We start from the raw sequence: 24,980 nt of genomic DNA, 5'->3' as shown, positions 1-24,980 counted from the left end.
GCACCTGCTTTTTTGTCATGCCTTTTTTCATTTTGCGCAAGGGTTTTATGTACTAATTAAGGTTATTAATGCCAAATTAATTAATTACAAACATCTGTTCAACTCATTTCTTTATTTATGTATATACTTGCTGTCGACCGCAACTCCATCCGCGCGACATAAAAAAAACTTTATATGTAGCCTATGTGTTCTTCAAGACAATGTTCTACATCTATGCCAACTTTCATCGTGATCCGTGCGCCGTTCTGGAGATACCTTCAAACTAACATCCATCCATCTATCCATCCAAATATTCGCATTTATAACATTAGTAAGATTGGTTTTTAATAAAGTCCTATACATTATTTTTTATCTAATATTTATTAATTTTTATGATCGGCCATTGCTGAAACTAGGCCTTAAATAATCCGTCCTATCAATTAAAGTAAGTAGTAATTAGTAACTACCTTCCCATTCCCTGAAAGAGCCAAGAGTTTATTATTTTACCAACATCGCAGTAGATACGAACTCCACATCTTATCGTAGAACTTACAAGCAAAGTGAAAACCGATACATAATCTGATTGAAAAGTATAATAAATAAAAGCTCGCTCCCTGTTTCAGAAAGAATGGACGCTAACAGTAACATAACTCACGGGGTTCGGGTTTTATCCGCTGCCGAAATTTACAGGCTCTGCCGACCCCATAGGTTACCACAGCCTTTGTTGCCGGCATGTGACAACGGTAATAACATATTGCCAATGCCATTTTTATCAGCCCTAAATATTGCCTAACAAAAACATTGCCTCCGAGGATAAAAGTACGAGAAAATATTGTTTTTTTTTTAGGATTCAATAGTCGATTTCGAAATCTTACTTATATTATAAACTAGCTTTTACCCGCGACTCCGTCCGCGCGGAATAAAAAAAATGCACACAAGATAAAAAAGTTCCTATGTCCATCTCCTAGTTCTAACTACCTCCCCACCAATTTTCATTCAAATCGATTCAGCCGTTCTTGAGTTATAAATAGTGTAACTAACACGACTTTCTTTTATATATATAGATAGATGCGAATGTATAGATGGATGGATGTTTGTTTTAATGTCCGGAACGGCTCAACGGATCTTGATAAAATTTGTCACTGTTCGCGGACAGTTAGTGCGTTATAAAACGTACCTATGTACGTAACGGAGGTTATTTTTAACTATCATTTATAATGGTTTTTGGTTGAAATTTTAATGATATACAAATCGTAATAGCAAATATTTTTTATACTCATCGTTTAGTTATAATTATAACAATTTTAGTATCGACTATAAGGATAGATTATTGATTAAGGTTGGTATATTTATGTTTCTATAAGAGTTATAGATATTAGAATACATAAGATTCAGCACTAATTCGACAGTTTCTTAATGCATTTATTTAAATAATGATAAAACCAAAGGGCTCTTATTATGCAAATTACACTTAAAAAGTGACTTTTCGTGGGATTTAGTTTGACGCGGAAGTAAGATGGCGGACTGTGATGGCGCCCTCTGGTGTATGATTATGCAAATACCATTGTTTGGACGCGATTTAATTAAAAAGATGCGAGGGCGAGGGGTCTGTGTAGAGTTAGTATTCTTTTGTGTTCCATTTTACGTCGTGACGGTAACATGGAAGTTTTTGGTAATGAATGGGTATGCGATTTCATTTTTTACGTGTATTGTAACATAAGTGTGACGCATAAGGCAAATCCTTCTGAAGATTATGATAGACCAACAGATTGTTTTTTTTTTTTTTTCAAAAATTTATAAAGAATGAAATAAAGAATGTGTCCGTATAATTAATTATAGAAAACTTAATTAAATTGGATATTAAATCCAACATCAAACAAAGAACTTTAGATAGGGATAGCATTCGACTGTATTGAGTCATTCTAACTCCCGTACTTGATACACTCCCTCGGGATTGCCGCTAAGCTGATTACATGATGATATACCGAGATTTGACGTTTCGTTAATGCAGGTCAGATACGTTGGGTTCTGAAACTATAACCCACTAGGGAACCCTAAGCATGAGCGTCTTAACCGTACAGTTACCCGTACTATGTTTCTTTATATGGGAGACGCATAGAATAATTCCCTTTCTTATGCATCCCCTCCTCCGTCAAATCCACTTCGCCTTCTCATCCTTACCTTATAAGAAAAGGATGGGAAGGGAAGAGGACTAAAATTTGGTCGTCGGCAGCTGACTCATCTAACGAAATGCGGAATTGCTTCCACATAACATCTTGTGTGTTGTGGTATTTCACTGGGCGAGCTGACGAATTTGTGCAACAGATTTTGTTGCTGACGTCTAAAACTGTTAATGCCTAGAAGATTAAAAAAATGGAAAACCTAAAGTAGTGACCTTTTAAAGGCAAATAGCATGTGTTACAAAACTGTACCTTACAATTATGTTAACTATGAATTTGGTTATGCCTGCAAAGTTAAAACCGTGTATCATAACCTAACGTGTGTGACCTGCATAAGTACAATTCAGCTCTTACATAGGAATCTAATTTAAACATTAATCAAGATTAACGTAGAATATATAAAACATTTCAAGATTTGTACCCGTCGGCTTACATTGCTAAAAGACATGTAAGAATTGTACCATCTCTCTCACTTTGTTGTTCTCTCTCAATAGTGTGAGAACAATGTTTTTAGATATGTAATTATCATCAACCTGCCCTTATCCCTATGGAGGATCGGCACAGTACGTACTACTAGCTTTTTAGAGATGTAAAATTCACGGTTAAATCGTCATTTCAGCGGTATAACAATTGAAATGTCATTAATTTGTAAGTGTGTAATCTGTTCTTGATTTGGTTTATTTAATCTGTGGTATTGCGTATTTTGTTCCAAAACTCAATTTAGAACAACAATATGTTTCTAATGAAAATTAACACATCGTATAAACATTATATAAGATAAACATCGTTCCAAAAAAAGCTATCGAGTCTATCTCCTATCGCTTTTTTCATTACTTCTCTTTTCCTCTCTTTGTTTTATTACAAAAGATTTCCTCTTATCTTCTGATTGTTGTTTATAACGGGTTGATATTGTATTTCCACTGCGCGGCAAGTAGTGCTAGTAGAAAAGGGGTTTAACAAATTAAAGGTATAAATCTACTTATAATTCGTCTAATAAAATGAAAGGGTCCGTTTAGATAGATTGGGGAAGAAAACAGAACTGATTTTTTAATGTAAATAAAAGAAGGTTTTTAATTTGCACATCTTTTTTTATCAAGAGTAAGCGTAAACGAGACGTGAAAAGTAAAATTACACCTTATTGTAATCTTTTAAAGTCCAATTTTATTTGCAAAAAGAATCTGATCTTCTCTCCATCTTAGTCTGTGTGAAGTCTCAAGTCGGTCATTCAATTACTGGGCTATCATAACTCAAGTACAATTAAATTAAAATATTTATCTAACACGATATCGAATTTTACTGCATTAAGGTCAGAGCTTATCTGCTTACGGCCTGCTTTGTTCACGAAGTGTAGACACTTTGTTATAACATCAAAGGTACACCGATGTTGCATGGTGCTTGTGACACTTACATAACTGCCGACACACATGATAAAATGTAGACGTCTTTTACATCCTATTTAGAAAAAACTTGAGAGGTGTCAAGGGACACCCGGATGGAACGAAGTTCCTTTCAATTAATTAGTGAAGGAACCCATGTTAATTCTATGAATAAAAAACTTAAGTCTTCACAAGAAGTACATTTTATTTCTATGAATTTTTGTTATTTATTGTCACGTCGTTGCCATGGTGAAGTAGCGCTCATTCGTTAACATATTTACTATAGCAAAAAGTGTCGTGACAACTTTTCGTAAGAATTTTTTCCGTCTAGCCCCCTTTTACAACGCGCGATAAGGAACTTCGTTCCAAAACAGAGACAACTTTATGTGTCAGTCAAGTAGATAGTTCAATTCTTAACACCGTATTATTTCTACACCATACGTGGACGTTCACCAAACGTGCACCATCAGAGCATATCGCCGGTGTTAACGCGGTGTCACATGGTTGCAGAACCGCTGTCACCACTTCCGCAAACACGTGAGAAATTTGCCAACATCTGTCACTGTGTAACTTGAAAATGGGTCGGATGCGGTCGATATTCTCTCTATATTTTACAGATTTATATTTTACTAGCTGTCGCCCGCGACTCCGTCCGCACGGAGTTAAAAAAAAATGAAAAATAGATGTTAGCCGATTCTCAGACCTACTCAATATGCTCACAAAATTTCATGAGAATCGGTTAAGCCGTTTCGGAGGAGTACGGAGACGAAAACTGTGACACGAGAATTTATATATTAGATTATATTACTGAAATTAAAACTTAAGCCCTAATAGACCAATGGTTAAGGTTAGGGACTGGTGATACTCATGGGTTCGTATTCCACCATTCGTTTATTGCCATGAACCATATCCTCGCAACGAAGCAAATTTGAAAAGAAACGTAAAGTAACTAAGTTACTAATAAATTTGTTCTTTAAATAAAATGGTATAGAAAAACTTCGTATAGTTGCATTTTGCACGAGCAATTGTACGAAACAACGGAAAATGATGTACATAAATCTCATTTATTAAACTAACTAGCTGTCGCCCACGACTCTGTACGTGCGGGATTAGAAAAACGTAATAATTAATCTATATGTTCTTCCAGACTATGTTCTACATATGTACCAAATTTCATAAAGATCCATTGAGCCGTTCATGAGATACCTTCAAACATCCATCCATCCGTACATCTAAACATTCGCATTTATAATATTAGTAAGATTGTTATGAGTATACTAGACAAAATAGGTATCACTGTTGTTGAAAATTGTTATTTTTGTATTGACCTACATAATCAGTCGCGTTATCATCACGCTGTCGATTACATAAAGGGTAGATAAGGATAACGATAAAAATATATCCTTCGTATCACAAAGCTGTTGATAATGATCGACTCATTTAGTAAATTTTCCACTTGTTTATTCAAAAGGGAGTTGGCAGAAATAAGCTTGTTTATTACCTTGAGAAATACGTCACTTTGTATCTTATCTTAAGTTATTTCTTAATCTTACTAATATTATAAATGCGAATGTTTAGATAAATAGATGGATGGATGGATGGATGGATGTTTGTTTGAAGGTATGTCCAGAACAGCTGCATGGATCTCGATGAAATTTGACCATAGTCATTAAACGTAGTCTGGAACACAAAGGATACTTATCTATTATTTTTTTAACAGCGCAAAGTCGAGGGCAAAATAAAACTTCTCGTGAGTTCTACGCACGATCAGCTGTTTGCCCATTTTCCCCTACCCTATGGGGAACCACGGGATAGTCGACAAAAAATCTCACCCCAAAAGTTAAGACGATGTTAATTTTTTTGTTGTTTTATGCCGTGCTTTTTATAAACATTTATTTTAATTGCTTTGTATTAAATATAATGTTTTAATTAATATTATCAATTAATTAATTTTAAATATTCTAAAATATGTACTAATGTTAGACGTCTGCAAATTTATTTGCTTACATTTTTTTTTCAAACTTGTTTCTTGCATTTTATATTTCTAAAGTTCAAATTACTTTGAATAAATAATGTTTTTTTTCTATTTACGAGTGAGATAAACTACACAATTACATAATGCACGGAATAATAATAACAATACGAATCTCTTGTTTCAATGCATTAGAGCGCTGCACGGCCTTCCTTTCTGACCGTGAGGTAGCGTCAGCAGGGACAATACCTGTCGTTACCCTAACAAGTGCAGGCTCGAGAACTCGCTTAGCAACAGGCCCCTCGGCCTTCGCCCCAGTTTCATTAGTAAACAATACTTCAATAATAACTAGACAAAGGATAATCTATCTTATAATTTGAAGATAAGGTTTAAATTAGCTTGATTTGTTTGGTTTGAATAATACTTGACGGGAATTGAAATTGTAAAGAGCTGCATCGGATTGTACGTTATAATAAGTGTTGGTATTTTTAATCTTATCTATATGGGTTAAGGTATAAATTGCATTGTTTGTTGTTAAGTGCATATCCACCCACGCGCAGGTACGAACAGGGGAAGATGAAAAAAACCTCGAAGATTAATGTTAGTTTTTGTGGACTTGACAAAAAAATGGGTTAAGTGTTTGTACTTGTTTTTATTTTGGTTAAGTTAACATGTGTAATCGGATATTCTATTATTTTTGGGCACTTTCTTTACCGGAGTGGGACGTTACGGGGATGTGGGACTTTTTTCTATTGTCTACACTCACACGTGGGCTGTCTTAAATTATTAAAGTGGTCCTTTGTTTTTACCATTTTGAACTATGTTTTTAAATGATTTTTACTTCGAACAAAGGATGGATATTATATTTAAAATTAGATTAGATTACTAAAAGGTTAAGTATCCATGATTACTAGAAATAACCATAAAATATAAATTAAATTAAACGAAGAAGTTTGGTATTTACTTCAATGCATCTCCAGTATTCGGAGCTAGCCTTTACCATCCGACTAAGTGTAGATAACTGAAGGGGAAAATCTGCTAATATCCGGAAACGTTCGGTTTGGTGGGATGGGCGCTTACATCAAAGAGAGGAACATTTCAAATATGCGGAACATTTGAAGTTAGGCGAAACAAAATTTCGAGAAGCTTAGAATTGTAAAGATTCGGATGCAAATTGAATCCCACCGATATCAGTTGTGATCATATTTATAAAAATTCTGTTAACAGTCAGAAATATAACTCTACATAAGAAGTTCATATGCACATTTATACCCCGTTTGTTCTTACAAAGCCTTGCTACTTTTCCATTTAATTTACAAATATTGTTACTAAGTTCTTATGAACATCATATTTTCTCCGATTTACGAACAAAGGATCTTCACTGGTTGATTTGTATGAATGGGACAGCAATTCATCCGTCCTGTTCGGGAAAAAAGGGTCTGAATTATGACGCAATGATAGCCTGAACTCTCTTACATCCGAACTCTTAAGGTATATTCAATTTTATTTCTTAAAGCATAAAGCATAATATTAAATGCAACGTATCATATTTGGGCGTAATCTTTGCCGGGTTATAGACTAAGTGACAGAATGAAAAGACCTTTATATTAACTTTGTTATAATCAATTTAAATATTCTTACATTAACTGTAATTAATTAAAATTAAGTTAAATTTTAATCCAGTTGTTGTTAGTTTGGCAATTCTTTGTATCTTTTTAAAAGGCAAAAATATTTCTTGGTTTATCTTTTAAAACTTACTTACTAAATACCTTGAATATAGATTAAAACGACCATGTGTTATTAATCTATATATATATAAAAGAAAGTTGTGTTAGTTACACCATTTATAACTCAAGAACGGCTGAATCGATTTGACTGAAAATTGGTGGGCAGGTAGCTTAGAACCAGGAAAAGGACATAGGATAATTTTTACCCCGTTTTCTTTCTTTTTTTTTTATTCCGCGCGGACGGAGTCGCGGGTAAAAGATAGTCTAATATATAAAATTCTCGTGTCGCGGTGTTTGTGGTTAAACTCCTCCGAAACGGCTTGACCGATTCTCATGAAATTTAGTGACCATATTCAGTAGGTCTGAGAATCGGCAAACATCTATTTTTCATAACCCCCCCCCCCCATTTAGTTTTTTTTTTTAACTGCGCTCGGACGGAGTCGCGGGCGACAGCTAGTCTAATATATAAAATTCTCGTGTCACGGGGTTCGAATTTGAACTCCTTCGAAACGGCTTGACCGATTCTCATGAAATTTTGTGAGCATATTGTAGAGTAGGTCTGAGAATCGGCCAACATATGTTTTTCATGCCGCTATTAAGTTTTTTTAACTGCGCGCGGACGGATTCGCGGGCGACAGCTAGTAAATAATATAATTTGTATTAAATCATTAAAGTTTTAAGGATATAATTTTTTATTCATACAGGGCAAAGCAATGACTTACTCATTGTATTTTAATGTCAAGGGAAGGTGATATAAAACATTATAATTATATAAGTTGTGTCGATGAGGTAGAAACGAGCATAATACGTTATGACTCATATGCAGGTTGCTTTTATTATCTTCACATTTAAGCTTGTTTTTATCTGATTCTAGATTGTTCTTTTTCACGTTAAATTTGTAAGGAAATAGTTTTATAATAGGTTATTATAAAACTTTTCGTTTATTTTTTTGGATTTTTATACATTTTAATAATACAGGGTAATTCTTAGAATAAAATATATTTTGAGCTCACTTTTTTATGTAACGACGGAACGAAAATAGTCAGTTTTTTCCAATAGTAAAATGTCGTTAAAAAAATTATCAACTCTTAGTCTATAGCGTTGTAACCCTTCACTGCTGAATAGAATTAGTAGATTTATTTTATTTATGCGCTGCTCTGGCCGGCCCGTCACGACGTGGGTTGAATATACACCATAAACTTTTATGTGAGGCTTTGACTATTAAGTGACAGGACCTGTAAAGCATGCGCTATCCCTATATACAAAGAAAAACGACCAATAAGTTCCCAACTTTCTTGCTTCTGTGTGTGTCGTTTTGTGTGTGTGAATTCCCGAGTACGCCTTGATATGATATGCATCTCAACCCCCACCTAAATCGCAGAATTTATTAGTACAACGAGAGATCTTTGCCTAGTCCATTTGTATATAATCAAAGTATGTGAGGCTAGTAGATACACGACCCGAAGATAACGTCGCTTTCGGCGTTTTACTCTTCTTACGAGTTATGATGACCCTTGGTTATTTTATTTGGGGAATAACTTGTGTAGGCGATCGGTAATGGACTAAGAGTTAACATTCGATCGCTAATGGTTTCACACGAGGACAGAAGAATGAGGTAGAACTGCAGTGCAGTACTGTAATTGTTTGTATGCAACAACGAGACAGTATTGTCTACTTTTTTGCCCTCGTATGAAATATAAGTGCCGGGGATGGTATTAAAAGTAGGCGTAATACTTCGTCTTGTTTATGAGGCAATCGATGGCTTTTTTTATCTGGACCGTTAAATGTTTAACGTACGATTCTATTGGTGTTGGATATATAAAAAATGATTATCACAAAATATTAGTTCTACCGAATGTGGTTGAGCGTCGGTGGCTCAGAGGTAAAGCTCTTGTAATCTGCAAGTCCTGGGTTCAAATCCCGCCATGTACCAATGTGTTTTTCGATTTACATATGTACATTTATCCGATGTTCTTACGATGAAGGAAAACATTGTGATGCAACCTGCAGTCAACCTACCCGCAATGGGCCACCGTGGTTGACTATGGCCTAGACACTCCTAACTTAGGGTAGGCTCCGAGCCTCGCTGGGAACATATAGTGAGCTGATGATGATGATGAATTTGGTTACGTAATAACTGTCACATAGTAAACTAACTGTACCTTTATTCCCTGTAGTATAGAGTACTTTAATATATTTTTAAATATAAACCTTTTGTTGTGAGTTTTTTGAGTAATTATGAAAGAGTCTTTATTTTTTTGTATTTTATGATTAGGGTAATAAAGTCTTATTGGGTAAAAATGCATTTTAAAGGTATAAGAACTTTTGATAGTGATCGCAAACCTTTTTTGATGACCTTTTTTGAATTTTTTACTAAAAAACATATATATTAATTTGTGTGCTCATTTTAAATCAAATTATTTTGTGTAAACAATTTTTTGGTATATATTGATATTTTTTTTTCATAAAATAGATTTTATAACTTTTACTTTTATGACCAGTAATTTATATTTTACTTAATAGTAATTGTAACTGATATCTGTTTATTTTTGTACAGTTTTTTACATAGTTGTACACATTTTTTACACAAATGCATTTATATTAACTGACACAATATACACAAATTATCCGTGAAATTACCTTCAACTAGGCAATTTTTTAATCGTTATTAATAACAAAATTTATATTTAATATGTATAATTAATTTTATACATATGTAACTGTTTTACCTGCTGGTGCCACCCTTGGGAATTTTAATTTTAAATTGGGGTCCAGTACAAAGCTGGGGGATCATATCACAACCTGCTCTACCTGCACACTAACAGGTAAAAAGGGAGGCTTCATATGTTGTACATTATTCTTGTATAAAAGAGATTATTGACGGAAGTATAAGTCATGCCTTTTCAATTCCGTAACGGAATTCCCCCTGGACTGAACAGTACCTTTAAATATAAGACCTTAGTATTTTTTTATTACTTATATTATAATGTTTATAAGAATGATCGTTTGTTACCTGGTAACTCTAAAATTGCTGAATAGATCCAGGTTAAGTTTGAAGTAGAGCTAGATACATGGGCTAGTTGAATATCTAGACTAGATCTAAAAGCTGTCTATCATTAATATGGTCTTATTCGTAGTATTTTTTATATGTATTTTACATTTTTCATTTCTCTGGAGGCAGCTTTTCCCTCCCTTCCTCCTCCTATGGCGACGCCGTTAGCTAGAGTACATTTTACCGTAGTAAATACTGGAATTTAAAAAATAAGTATAATTTTTTAACTACAGAGACAGCTAGTTATATTGTAAATAAACGCTAATAGCTTATCGGTTAAAAGTATCTAAGAATTGACGTTCAATCTCGTGGTCAATCGTTCGAATCCTACCATTGACGTGTCGTCAAGCGTTGTCGTTAACCATATCCTAGAACAAGAAGTGATTACAAGAAATATTAGTTATATTAATAAATAATTACAAATATTAATATTTTAAATTATTTATAATTGTTATTAAAGAAATTAAACGTTACTCAAAACAGCGCCATGTTTTCATCTATGCGCGAACCCTAATTTGAAGCCAGTATCGTTTCACTCGCTCAGGCGAGCGGACGTCCGTGATGACGAAGTGTTCTTTTAAATTTTGTAAAAGCGTGAAGCCGCAACATCCCAAAAATGACGGCATGCTGTACTTTCGGTAAGTTTAGCTGCAAAATTGTAATAACAATACTGTATTCATTATTATTTTACGATGTATATTTGCAATATATTTGAAATACTTATCGAATCACGCATTTCTTGTGAAATCTGGATATATAACTAGCTTTACTAAATGTTCTATAATTCTAACTTACGTTAATTGTTTAATATACTTATGTTGAATATTTGCTGTAATTATAGTTTTCCTAAACACCTAATTCGTCGTGAGAAATGGATTGAAGTAGTAAGACGGCAGAGAGAGGAACCCTCATTTGAACCAAACACAGCAAGTCTTGTTTGTTCCAAACACTTCAATAAAGGTGATTTTTATACGACGGGCAAGGGTACATCACGCCTTCGTGACACAGCTGTTCCTATTATAGTAAGTAAAAGAATAAGAATTTCTATTTCGAAAGACGAAGTCTTTTTGAAAAAAGTGGGTTCTTCTATATCAAACGTAGGTAGTACTTTAAGATTCAAACTCTATGGTAGCTCGAGGTTAGCTGTCAATGATGCTATAACTGTGTTCCTAAGTTTGACTAGTCACCATAAAGTTTAGATAACATCATAAGCAGCATTTTCAAACTTGTCTATTTTTAATTCTTTTTCATTAACTTTATGGCTTTTCGTGCATTATTAACTTATTACAGGATCCTGTGAATTTGAATGCAACCACAATAGAAGATGAAAATAAATTAGGAGACGATATTTGTACACAATTAAATGAAGTTCAAACAAAACCTAATACTACGAAGCTTATTTATCAATATTCTATTAATACTAAAGACAGTAGTAAAAATTTTGATCCAATAAATAAAATGATGAAGAAAGACACATCTGATTTAGATATGCTTTTTGAGGAAAATGATAACACAAAATTTTCTAATTACGAAAATCCCTTTTTACCCAGTACTAGCTACAACAGTGGTAGTAGTGATAATGATGAAGGAATCGGTAAAATAATAAAGATAGAATTCAAGGAATCGTCAAATAATTCCGAGGAAGATAAAAATGATCTTGATGATAACTCTATTGAGGACAGAAATAAAATGGAATTCACTAGAACGCGTGATTTAGACAAGTTTGGTGAACATGTGGCGGCCATGTTGAAAAGGATACCATTACAAAGAGCGTTGGATTTACAACCGCGAATTCTCAAGTTGATCACCTCGGTGATGAATGACGATGATCAAACGACTGTGATAGAAATTGAAGATGAACTCTACGGTGATGGAAACTGAACTTTTTATACATAACTAGTTGTTTAATGGAATTATTGCCGCAAACAGAGTATTGAAATGGTTACTAATGACATGTTTAGTGACGATTTACGACTCTGAGTATTTAACATTATTATAGAACAGATTCTTGGAATAAAATTTCTTGTATCAAAAATTGGTAAACGTCTGTTTCTAATTTCTAGGTTTTCTTACTTTAATATCCGATTTATTAACTACCAGCTGCAGCCCGCGACTCCGTCCGAACGGTATTAAATAAGAAAAAACTTAATAAGTAGTCTACGTGTTCTTCCAGGCTATTCTACGTCCATGCCGAATTTAATCAAGATCCATTGAGAAGCTCCAGAGATACCTTCTAACAAACATCCATACATCCGTCTAAACTTTCGTATTTATAACATAATATTAGTATTATTAATAGCGATAGGTAACTTCATCGATAAAATTTGTTCAGATATGTATCGAGCGTAAAGTACAACGACAAACTTCGTGAAAATATTCGTGATAGACCCCCAGATTCTCTCCAATCTCTCTATTTCTTTTTTAATGACGTAACTTAATTGGAGTAAGCAAAGGAGCGTATACATGGATGACGGATCAATAAATAAATATTAGGCCCTTCGTACACAAGTCAACATAATTCTTCGAAACCCAGCGATTTTAGTTGCTAAGTGACTTACGCAATTCAATGTTATAAAGTTCGTAAACAACACGCGTCGCCGACAATTTGTTATTTAGTCATCTAAACTAGTCACTTGCAACTTGTTTGTTAAGATGATCGTGAGAAAGAGTGCGATTTTTATTTTCTTGTGTACGAAGGGTTAAAGACTCGGGATTGAAATTCGCTCCGCTTTCGTATATCATTGTGAACGCGGCGTAACAACGCGGCCATTTCGACTCAGTTCCGTTAGTAGCGTTTCGCATCGCAAGCCGTCACCGCGTGTTCCGGTGTTATCGATTTTCGTGTCATGGAACTCGAGACGATTAAAAAGTTCATAAATTTAATACGAAGTTATCCAGAAATATATGCAGTTGGACAATCAGATTATAAAAACATGTACAAAAAGGAAATTGCGTGGAAGAAAATTAAAGAAAAGATAGGGATGGACGGTAAGAAAAGTTTGTACTATTGTATTTATAATTTATAAATATTTTATGTTTTAACAAATAAATTGTTCACAATAAATATGTTAACGCGCATTCGTCACTCGTCAGCTCGGCACCGCCCTGCCTCTCGATCACCACCTCTGCCGCCCCCCTCGCCGGCGCCTCGACGTCGCCGATTGAACGGGATAAAGTATAGTTTAGACCTATACTTTGTCCATTTCATTATGATCAAACTGTGACAATTACCAGCGTACGCACGCCGCAGTCGAAGCCGGGTTGTCGAGGAGTTGACGAATACGTGTTAACCTTAAAGAGAATATAAGAGAACGAATGCTTCGATATAAGTGTTTTGTTTTGAAAGGGGAAGGTGGTGTGTTGTGTGCTCGCCAGTGGACTTGAAGCGAGCTTTCCTTAAAGGCTGGCAGCGCATCTTCAGTTCTGTTGATGTTGCAGATGTCCATGGGTGTCATTGATCACGTCGATGTTACTGCAGCTCGTTTGCGCCCTTCTCTTATAAAAAAAATTGTTCCTCAATAAAAATATGGTTTATATTATTTTGAGCTTTTACGGTGAGACACTTTAATAGGTTACATTTGACATCTATCAATTTTAGCTTCGTACTGAGGTGAGCTGTTTAAAAACATCGACTAAAATGAATTAATCGATTCGGACTTCAAGCATATGTGAATCAAATTCACTTAGGAAAAAAATACTAATATCCTTAGTGTTTGAAAAGAAAAAAGAGTTCACTGACGCAACATTGTAACGACGACATTTAGTTAACATTATTACTATAAACATGTAATCCTAATTTGAAAAAAGGTATGAAAGTGTGCTGTTCTAAATTCAAAAAAATAATATATTCCCGCCGTTACAAGGTCACGTTGTTGGATTTCGATGAAGTGTCAAATGTGACCTATTAAAGTGACTTACATTATGCTTTATTTTTATTAACTAGTTACCTATTAATTTACCTATTATATTTATTTATTACAGCTAAAAAGTTGAAGATAAAATGGAGAAATCTAAGAGATACTTATATAAAACACAAAAATTGCCGTCGATCAGGCATTAAAGGACCAAATACTTTATACAACTGGGTGTGGGCGAATGAAATGGCATTCGTAGAACCGTACATTAAATTAAGACCAAAAAATATTGCACAAAATAATTCTATTAATTGTACCGATTCCGATGTAAATGTTATTTCAGACGAAGAAAATGAACAGAAAGAGACTCAAAATGTCGAAAGTTCTGAACCAGAAACGGAAGAGATCGATAGAGGTCCAGTAAAACGGCGACGACATGAAAGCGACGAAGATACTGACGACATCGTGTCAAATATAAACACAGATAGAAACACACAAGAAACCGTTGTGAATGTCCCATGTGACAGAACAGATATGGAGTTTCTGGGCTATGCCAATACAGTGAAGAAACTGTCTCTGCGCAGCCAAGCACTTATAAAATTTCAAATAACAAAGATTCTAACACGATATCAAATCCAAGAATTGAGTAGTAAAAAATACACGTTAAGTAATGCTTCATGTAATGAAGACGGGTAAAATATGAAAAATACAACTAAAGCATATATTCTATATAGAAACTACGTCTAAAACTTCCCAAAGGGACGACGTCGTGTGTTTAGATTAAGATCCTTGTAAGTACATAATGCCATCCACATCGCCGAGAACGAGAATGGAGAACCACCCTTCGTGAGAGGGACAAGAGGAGAGGTCGCGACCCTCAGGAGTGAGTGAATGATGCGCAAAGAGAAGTACCCAAAGAAACGTAAATCTTCGAAACTACTATTGTATATATACGTCAACGTTGTATCATCGATGCGGTTAACAGGAATTTACAAAATTTCAACTGTATTTGCTCCGCCATTTTGAAAATCGCACCCACTTTTCTCACGAAGATCTTAACAAACATGTGGCGAGCGACAGGCTTTGGCGATGAAAGAACAAAATGTTGGCGACGCGTACCGTGTATGCCTTTATGACACTGCATAATGTATGTCTAAAATGGCCGGATTTTGAAGATTTACGTTGCCTTGTGAACGAAGCGCCTAAAGGTTAACGCGCATTGCTCCGGGTGGTCGAGGAGTTGTCGAGTTATTACTATAGTCATAACTTTAAGAAATAAACATTTAATTAATATATATTTTCACCTTAAAAAGTAAAAGTAGTTCTTTTCATTTGAACATCCTTTCTCTTTATCTTGTTCTTAAAACAAGCGCAGACCCTGAAATATAGCGAAATGACGGCACACAATGTATGCCCTCTGCCCCACTATGGGGACTTAGGATGATAAGTGAAGCGCTGTTATTCCATTGTAGTAAGGGTGACTAGGCCTTAGTCAATCACGCTGGCCCAGTGCGGATTGTTTGACTTCACATATATCTTTGAATTTCTTCTCAGATAAGTGCAGGTTGCATCACGATGTTTTCCTTCACCGTAAGAACGTTGGATAAATGTTTGTGGATTTTAAAAAACCCATTGCTAACAACGACGCCCTTCTAATCTCTATTAAGTAATACCAAATACAGTTTCACTTTAAAATGAGCTATATTAAGTTGTGTTAAAGTATTAATTGGTTTGTTAATACAAATGAGTACAGCAAGATAGAAGTCATTGGGCAATAAAGTTACCTAAAAAATATAAAAAAAAACTGAACTTCCAAATAAAACATTGCGGAAAAAATGCATTAAATACTAACATTTTTATATTTAATATCATGATGGTTAAATTACAGCTAATACATATGTCAAATAAATCTCAGAAAATAATCAGATATTAAAAAATAACTGAAAAATTCATTAAAATTTTTTGTAAAAAATTTGGTTTGTTTACAATTTGCAAATAAAATTTAAATAATCGATGGTCGTGAGAAAAAAATACCTAGTAATTAGTATTAAAACTAGTATTTTTTATGAAAATAAAAAGCATACTATTTGTTAAACAAGACACATTAGACGTACGTAAAGAAAGGTTCGAGCCAAAAATACAAAGCTTTCTTTGCTTGAACTAGGTGGCGCTGTTTTCAATCTTAAAATTGAAGAAGGAAACTTCTGGATATTTTACAAGAGTAAATAGAACCAATGATACCAGAACATGTTTTATCTTTCCTCAATATCTGTTCGTCAGTAGTCATGTATAAATCATCTGAAATTGAAATTGCTGACGTGATCAGGTGTGAATCGGATCAATAAACCGACTCGCAACTCAGCTCAATTTGTACTTAAAATTCTGATTTGCGTTTGCGAACTGCAAGTCACCAGCAGCCCGCCGCTCCTCGACTCCCATAGTTATAGTACATACATCGCAGTAAGTTGTGAGCTGCCAGTTTAATTGTTGAGCTGCAAATCAAGGGTTCAAGTTTACGCGAACTGATTCATATAATATATTCATAATAGTAACTTATATTTAATGACGTTTACTTAGATAATCTGTATGTTCTGGCTGAACGAACCAAATAGTATAGTAGTAACGTACAGTATAATTATAGTACAATAGAAAATCAAAATTTGCGATTGTGTGCTACTGGCATAACATCACTATAAAATAATATCAGGACCAATTTAATAGGTCACATTTTACATTTATCAGTTTTAGTTTCATAGTGAGGCGAACTGTTTGAAAACATCGATTTAAGTCAATTAATCGATACGGACTTCAAATATATATGAATCAAATTCAGAAATCGAAATTTAAACCCCTTCGCAATCGCGTAGTGAATCAATAGTTTGAAGGAATAAAACAATTTTTTATCACTAGCTATTGCCCGCGACACCTTCCGCCCGGAATTAGAAAAACTTCATTAGTTGCCTATGTGTACTTCCCGAATATGTTCTACATTAATGCCAAATTTCATTGAGATTCATGCAGCCGTTCTGGAGTACTAATTAGTAGTAGTAGGAGTAGGAGTAGTAGTAACTTTCGTAACTATAATATTAGCAAGATTCTCTATTAATTAGTGTTATTTATTAACCATAGAATTCCACTGCGGTGACATGTATTAATGTCACATTTCCATCCCTTACGAAGCCTTTTACAAAATAAAGGCTACAATAAGTATAACACAAGAGTCACTTGCAGTTGAATCCCACTGTCACATCGAACTTGTCACAAAACTAAAGCGGATCCGCTTTAATTTCTCGTTCGCTATGTGATCGCTAAACCAACTTAACAACTGTCAAAGTGACAACAACGCGTTGTGAAGGACGCGAATTTCGAATTCGCTCCGCTTCGCGTGTTTGTGATCGCAGCGCAACACCGCCGCCATTCCGTTCCGTTAGTAGCGTTTCGCGTCGCACGCCGTCACCGCGTGTTCCAACGTAATGGATAAATTTCGCGTCTTGAAACCAGAGACTATAAAGGCGCTGATAGACGTAGTTCGAAATTATCCAGAAATATACGCAGTTGGACATTTAGATTATAAAAATGCATACAAAAAAGAAATGGCTTGGAAGAAAATTAAAGAAAAAATGGGTATGGACGGTAAGAGATTTATAACTACTATAGTTTAATTTTATCACTATGGCTTATAATTTACATTATTTTACGTTTTAACGGACTGGGCTCTATCTATTCAGAACTGACGGAATGAACGCTTCAATAGGAATGCCTGTTGTAGATTGTTTTGAACGGCGCGTGTGCATCTATGAGTGAGTATGTTGTGTGCGCGTGTTGTGTGCTGTGTTTGCGCATGTGTGTGTGCTCGTCAGTGGATTGCCTATTTAATTTACTTGGATATTTTCAATCGATTATTGTTAAATAATTGTTAGGTTATGTTTAAATTTTGATATTATTTCAATTAAATTTTTAGATACTGTTGAATGATAAAGAGTTGTGGATGTAAAAGATATTTCTCAGTCACGTGAATGTCAGTTATGATGACCTTGAATTGTTATAAAACATGGAGACGGATTTTTTTATATCGTTTAGTTATTACACTTGCTCTGAGCAATTAGTTAGGACATTTTAATTGCCTAATTATCAACATATTTTTACTATATTTAAAACAAAACCTACGCAATGAAAAAAATGCTTTTTGTACATATTTTGCCCCATTAATCACTGTAGGGAAAATTTGTTTCAGTTCGAACGTTGAAGATAAAATGGAAAAATCTACGAGACACTTACAGAAAACATAAGCTTTGTCGTCGAACGGGCAACAAAGGAACCGGTAACCTATCTAATTGGGTGTGGGCGAATGAAATGTCATTCATAGAACCGTACATAAAAATAAGACCAATTGATATTTCATCGAATATTTCTCTTGATTCTACTGATTCCGAAGTTAATGATAATACAGATGATGAAAATGAACAGAACGAAACTCAAAAAGTCCAAAGTCCTGAACCAGAAACGGAAATAGTTAAAAGAAGTCAAGTGAAAAGGCGACGACATGAAAGCGACGGAGACACAAGCGACAATATAATTACAAATATAAACACAGAAATAAACACAGAAAGAAACACACAAGAAACCGTTGTGAATGTGCCATGTGACAGAACAGATATGGAGTTTCTAGGCTATGCAAATACACTGAAAAGACTGTCTGTACGCAGCCAAGCACTTATAAAACTTCAAATAACGAAGATTCTAACACGATTTCAATTAGAAGAACTATGTAATGACAGTAAAAGTTCTACATTAAGCAATGCTCTATGTAACGAAGATGAATCGTACATAACAACCGTTCAATTGACAGATCTACAACCATACTTTGTAGATGTTGAGCAAAAGCACACACCCGATACTCAGTCATCATCATCAACTTAAAATTATTTCCTAAATGAACGGTTTTTAATTAAATAATAAGAATTATATATTATTTTAAAATTACTGGTTTCTCTTCATTGAAATATCCTTTCCAATGATTTAATAGTACTTCGTAGTTGGTTACTCTATTTTATATATCACAGATTATCGTTCTTCGGTGAAAGCTCATCATCTATCTTGTTTATAACTAGAAATAGTCATCATCAGCTCACTATACTACCCCACCGAGGGGCTCGGAGCCTACCCCAGGTTAGGGGTGACTAGGCCATAGTCAACCATGCTGGCCAAGTGCAGGTTGGTTGACTTCACACATATCATTGAATTTCTTCTCAGATATGTGCAGCATCACGATGTTTTCCTTCACCGTAAGAACGTCGGATAAATGTACATATGTAAATCGAAAATCGAAAAACGAATCGAAAATCGAGAAACGAATCCCGCCATGTACCAATGTGTACATGGCGGGATTCGAACCCAGGACCTGCAGATTGCAAGTCAAGTTCTTAACCCCTGAGCCACCGACGCTCAGCTAGAAATAGTAAATGAAAAGTAATTAACACATCTAATATAATTTAATTGCTTTAACAAATTAAATTAATTATAATAAATCTTATTTTCTAAAGAAGCTTAATATTCAAATAATTTTAAAATGTAATAATCCCATTGATTGGACATTATTCAAGCACCAATTTGCCTAACCTACCATAAAAAAGATGCCTTTAGAATTTTCCCCTACACAACTATCCTTCTTTATATGTCTCATCGCTATTAAGTAATACAATTTCACTCTAATATGAGCTCTATGATTGATGCATAAATAATGAATTGCTTTGCGAGCTATAACAAAGGAGTACAGCAAGGTGGAACCCATAGAGCCGTATTGTTAGGTAAAATACGAAATACATCGCAACCAATATATGGAAATTATTGATTTTAATATATCATTTTAACCAAATGCTTGAGTCAAACATCAAATTACATAAATGGCGGTCATAACGCTGTTTTATTTATATGTGTACTTTGATATAATAATAAAAAGCCTTTATTTCATGATAGTTTCATACATTATGTTTAAATTAAAATTAACAAGTTAAATTAAAGAAACAGTCATGACCCCTGTCGGGTATAGGCCTCCTCCATTTTTCTCCATTTTTCCCTATCAGTTGCCGTTTTCCACCAGGATTTTCCTGCTACTTTTATTATGTCGTCTGACCATCGGGCTTTGGGTCGTCCTCTCGTTCTCACGCCTTTTACCGGGCCAGACCATAGGGTTGCTTGCTTTGTCCATCTGTTGTCTTTTGCGCGCATCACGTACTTTGATATAAGAATACCAAAAGGTCTAAAAATTCGATAATAGTTTCGTTGGTCCACTTCATGATGTTCACGCTCTAAAGGTGAATATACACTAGAGCATTTACTCAAGCATTTCTATATAATATAACGTTCTTACGAATGGTATATGATAGGTAAAAGCATAGTTTCCAAAGTACGTCTGGTTCGTGAAAGTGTGACACTAGAACATATTATAGAGCGGCTTGTTGTTTTGTTACAAGTAAATGCTCTAGTCTATAACCACCTTATTGATGAATTGAAGCTATGAAAACGGACGCCTACACGCCCAAACAGGTCGCAACGGGCATTCTACGATCACGTCTGTATTCAACCACGCGCCGTCGAGTCCCGCAGCGCCCAACCCTTGCTGCGCCTCATCGTGCCTCTCCGCACCACACAAATGACCTTCAAACATCTCACGCATGGAGACAGGCCACAAGCTAGAGTGTGCCTGAATCGGATCCATCGACTTTAAAAAATTGAGTTAAATTTTTTTTATGAAATTTTAAATAAGTAGGTACTGATTCATAAGTTTTGAAGCATCTCATTCAGTAATTACGATCCAAACGTTTTTCGGATTTGATAAAATACATTCGATCAGCAGTTTGTTCAAATCAAATTAGATTGCGGTCCAATAATTGTGTTTTGCTAATGTAAATAAAATTATTATGTAACTAGCTATCGCCAGCGACTCTGTCAGCGCGGCATTGAAAAAAAACAAAATAAGTATCCTATGTGTTCCAAACTGTTCTACATCTGTGCCAAACTATTATCAAGATCCGTTGACGACCATCCATCCATCTATATTCGCATTTAAAATATTAGTAAGGTTACTATTACAACGTTTTGGATTTTTACGGTTATGTAATAAAATTAAAAAATATCTCCTTACAATCAATTAATCAGTCTTTCGTATTATATAAAGCCATTATTTAAAATTCAATTTGTTATTATTTAATTTTATTTCTGTTTTATGCTGTAAATGTGAATCTATTATAGGTACTAACTACGAAATCAAAAATACGCGGCCTATTTCAGTCGGACGGCATGTGGCAAGCTGACTGGCCCGAGTACTGGCGCGAGTACCTGTATCGTACTCTGGCGCGCTGACTGGCTTGTGATGTAAGCTATCGAACCTCGTCACGAACGGAGCACTTTAAAACGATACGATGTAGCATCGACTACCATGCTCTCGATATAAGCTCAGTGCTCATTGCGAAGCGATACGAAAAATTAAATCTCAAGCTAAATATTATATCAATATTAACCGAAATAAAAATGAACAAGCTTTTAATGTTACAAATAAATATAACCAACTACTTTTATGCCTTTATTTTGATAACAAAAGATTCACTAATTCTGTCCTGTTCTGTCACCAGTCTTGGTCATAATTGATTTTTTTCATCCTTTTCTTTGTGTATGTAAGTATGTACTAATTTTGCTAAAACCAAGTCGGTGCGGACACAGAACAAATACGTGTTTAGCCATTTTGTTGGATGTAGTGTACTTGTACATTTTTATGTTTAAAAAAATTATTTAATGAACATTGCCCATATCTTGTATTCCAAATTAATTTCGTACTTAAATTCCTGTTAGGCTATGTAAGCGTAAGCTAATGTCAATTAAATGGCAAAAAAAGAAAAAAGCAAATTTGTTTTCGGAAAGATAAAGTTGATAATCTAATCTTCCAGAATGGACAATATTAATACAACCACACGAATTAAGTATGCTTTAAATAAGTTCTTAAAAACAATCTTTGCCGAGTGGCTTTTTTAACAAGTCCCAAATTTATTATAGGGTACGCAAGGCATCCATATTTGTAGAGCTCTTCTTTGAAGCATGTCTATGTTTGGTATAACTTTATTGTGGAGCATCTAGTCTTGACAGGCGTCCGGATAAAGCCGGATATAGGTAGGCTTTTTGATTGCGTGTCCGGGCAAAATAAACGGTTGTCCGGCTTTTGTTAGGCTTTTTACATTTCAGAAACGAGAGTGTACCTATTAATACTGAGACAAAATTCTAAATAATACAGGGTGTCTACCCAAAAGTCCGGCCAAACTGTCAGGTCTGTCCGGCTAGTAGGTTTGGCGTCTTGTCAACCCTAGGAGCATCAAAAAGGGTCAAAGTCACAGAGTCTAAAATTTTTTTTTCTGTGTAACAACTTATCCAGATTTTATTTTATCAAATGTACGTGTTTATATCAATAATTGAGGTACTACTGTACTTTATGAGGTGCAGTCACGTAGACTTGATTGAATTTTTAGATTTCTATTGATATACATCATTTAAGTTGAACATCACACAATATGTTTAAATCACGATATTTTTATATTCATGATAACTTGTGTTCTAGTAAACCTAAATTATTAGATCTCCTAGAATAAAATAATTACCTATATTTCAATGTGAGACAAAGAAATACTTCTAGAAAGATTCTTCCTATAAAACTTATATGCAAGTTTAGTATATTACTTCAAGCAAAAGCAACGTTATTGGATTAATAGTTTTATAGGAAGGATCTTTCTAAAAGATGGACGTCTCTTTGTCTCATAAGATTGTTGTTATGGCAGAGTAAAGATGAATTTTCGGATGGTTACCCGCTTCCGGCCGAGGCACACAAAGGCAACTTTCGCGAGGTATCTCGTGCGCTCTGCCGCGTCCCTCGCCCCCCACAGCCCGCGCACACTTCTCTGCTACCCGCCCCACCCGGCGACCCCCCGCCCGGCACAGCTGACGCGAACTGTTGCTATGTGCACTAGCTATCGATTGAAACGGACATCACAACACAAAACAAAGTAATCGCTGTTTACTGAATAACAGGTTTCAATAGCAGCATATCCTTATGTAAGGCTTGCAGAACACTATAACTTTTTATACTATTTTTGAATATTATGACTTATTTTAATATTTTAAAGCATTAAAACCAAAAGTTAAAATCTTCCTTACAAATAAGAAGTAAGATTATCTACGTAAATACAAGCTTAAGACAAAATAATAGCAAAATGTAACAAAGGAGTTTGTTTTGTCCTCAAAACTCCAGTGAATCCAACTTAGCCGAGCCTACGTGACCGAAGCGATGTCGCGCGCACACAAACGCAGAGGTGCTACACGGACACAAGGATACACGCACACTAGCGCATACGTGGTTAAGACTTGCCGCAATACGATAATGTCGTAACCGACATCGACCTTCACAAAGAGAATCATCCATCCGTCGCCCTTATGTGTTGCGGAATAAGGTCTATTTTAAAAATCTGCTTCTAGTTACGTTTACAACATTCTAGTTTTGTGTGCTGTAATAGCTCCGTTGCGCTAGAGAGTGCATTTATGGCGGCGATCTCGCGTTGCCAACCTTTTGCGTTAGTTTTTTTTAATGTGTAATATAACTGTTAAGTATTTTAACTCTTCGTTTGTTGCTAGGTGCCACGCCCTTGTAACGTATATTTCCTCGCGATATTGTTTTGCAATTACAGTGAAAAAAATTGAGTAGTCGTAAGCTATTTTATAATACCTTGTCAGTTTGTTTAATGTTCTTTTTTGTTATTACAAGAATTGTTAATCAATTCTTGTTATGTGCCAGAAAATGTTATTAGTATATAATTTATCTACTTTTCATTAAATGGAGGTGTTTGTAACTTAATTCGTTTAATAACCATATCTTATATTATATAAAAATATATTTTTAATAATAAATTATTCTTTCTTAATTCATTCTACGGTAAAATTGTTTTTGTAAAAATAACAGGGCTGAAATGATTGCTGAATGATTTTTATTTCCAAGTTTGTTACTACGTTATTAAGTAAACTGTAATTCATAAAACTGAGATCAAATAACAAAGATTTTTACACAAAATGTCGCCTAGAAACAGTAGCTCGAGAATAAAATAAAGGTGAAAGTCCTAACAGGGCCGCCCCAGAAAAAGGTTGGCGATCCCTCCCCGATCCGCGAACTGGCTTAGTAACAAGCGAATGAAAGCATACAGACTACTACAGTGTAAATTAAACCTTATTTGTATGAGCATAAGGTTTATTACGCCATGTCAGGCGTTCTGTTATTGATCCAAGCTCCAGCGAAAAAGTTTGTACTTATCGCCTACAAACGATACATGTACTATTTTATTAATTGGCTTAAACGACTACATTCATACAATACTGTGATCTATTTCTTTAGCGTTATAGTTTAATTTGGGATGAAGTGTTGTAAGTTTTTCTTCACTTTTTGATAATGCTCTAAGACGCTTTGACGAGAACAAAGCGGGAATAGAGCGTTATTAGAGAATTAATTTAGTTCTGACATTTCGGCTTACGTTTTGTGTTGACGTTTTTGTTAGGTTATTGTGAAAGATTTAAAACAATTGTTTCTTAGATACAATGGATTGTTATAGTTAAAAATGAACTGAGGCTCATTGTTTTTTAATACTATTACAAGTTCGCCTTACAAAAAGATATATGGATTTTTCAATTCAATGGAGATGACAAATTATTTTATACACATTTTACTGGCTGACATTGTCATTTTTTGTCTGTGGAATAATTTTTTTATTATAAAGTTTACATTTTTAAAGTGATACGAAACATGTCTGTTCTT

The 24,980-nt window shown here is 34.7% G+C and overlaps 3 protein-coding genes across 4 annotated transcripts; all 3 read left to right on the top strand.

Moving 5' to 3' along the window:
* Positions 1–10,827: 10,827 nt before the first annotated feature.
* LOC106713207 lies at positions 10,828–12,306 on the top strand. The gene is made up of 3 exons (XM_014505927.2): positions 10,828–10,924; positions 11,128–11,308; positions 11,577–12,306. The coding sequence occupies exons 1-3, from the start codon at positions 10,848–10,850 to the stop codon at positions 12,165–12,167; spliced, it is 849 nt and encodes a 282-aa protein (XP_014361413.2). The 5' UTR covers positions 10,828–10,847; the 3' UTR covers positions 12,168–12,306.
* A 705-nt stretch (positions 12,307–13,011) lies between these two features.
* On the top strand, positions 13,012–15,273 carry LOC106713201 (transcription factor Adf-1). Of its 2 annotated transcripts, none has more exons than XM_014505919.2 (2): positions 13,012–13,274; positions 14,268–15,273. In XM_014505919.2, the coding sequence occupies exons 1-2, from the start codon at positions 13,133–13,135 to the stop codon at positions 14,834–14,836; spliced, it is 711 nt and encodes a 236-aa protein (XP_014361405.2). In that variant the 5' UTR covers positions 13,012–13,132; the 3' UTR covers positions 14,837–15,273. The 2 variants fall into 2 exon arrangements, with proteins under 2 accessions (XP_014361405.2, XP_014361406.2); XM_014505920.2 differs by lacking the exon at positions 13,012–13,274 and adding an exon at positions 13,811–13,840.
* A 2,110-nt stretch (positions 15,274–17,383) lies between these two features.
* LOC106713199 (transcription factor Adf-1) lies at positions 17,384–19,074 on the top strand. The gene is made up of 2 exons (XM_014505918.2): positions 17,384–17,773; positions 18,375–19,074. The coding sequence occupies exons 1-2, from the start codon at positions 17,614–17,616 to the stop codon at positions 19,058–19,060; spliced, it is 846 nt and encodes a 281-aa protein (XP_014361404.2). The 5' UTR covers positions 17,384–17,613; the 3' UTR covers positions 19,061–19,074.
* Positions 19,075–24,980: the final 5,906 nt, after the last annotated feature.

The sequence above is a fragment of the Papilio machaon genome, chromosome 15 (assembly GCF_912999745.1).
Source record: "Papilio machaon chromosome 15, ilPapMach1.1, whole genome shotgun sequence".
Taxonomy (NCBI): Eukaryota; Metazoa; Arthropoda; class Insecta; order Lepidoptera; family Papilionidae; genus Papilio; species Papilio machaon.
This window is presented reverse-complemented; position numbering and strand designations above follow the sequence as displayed.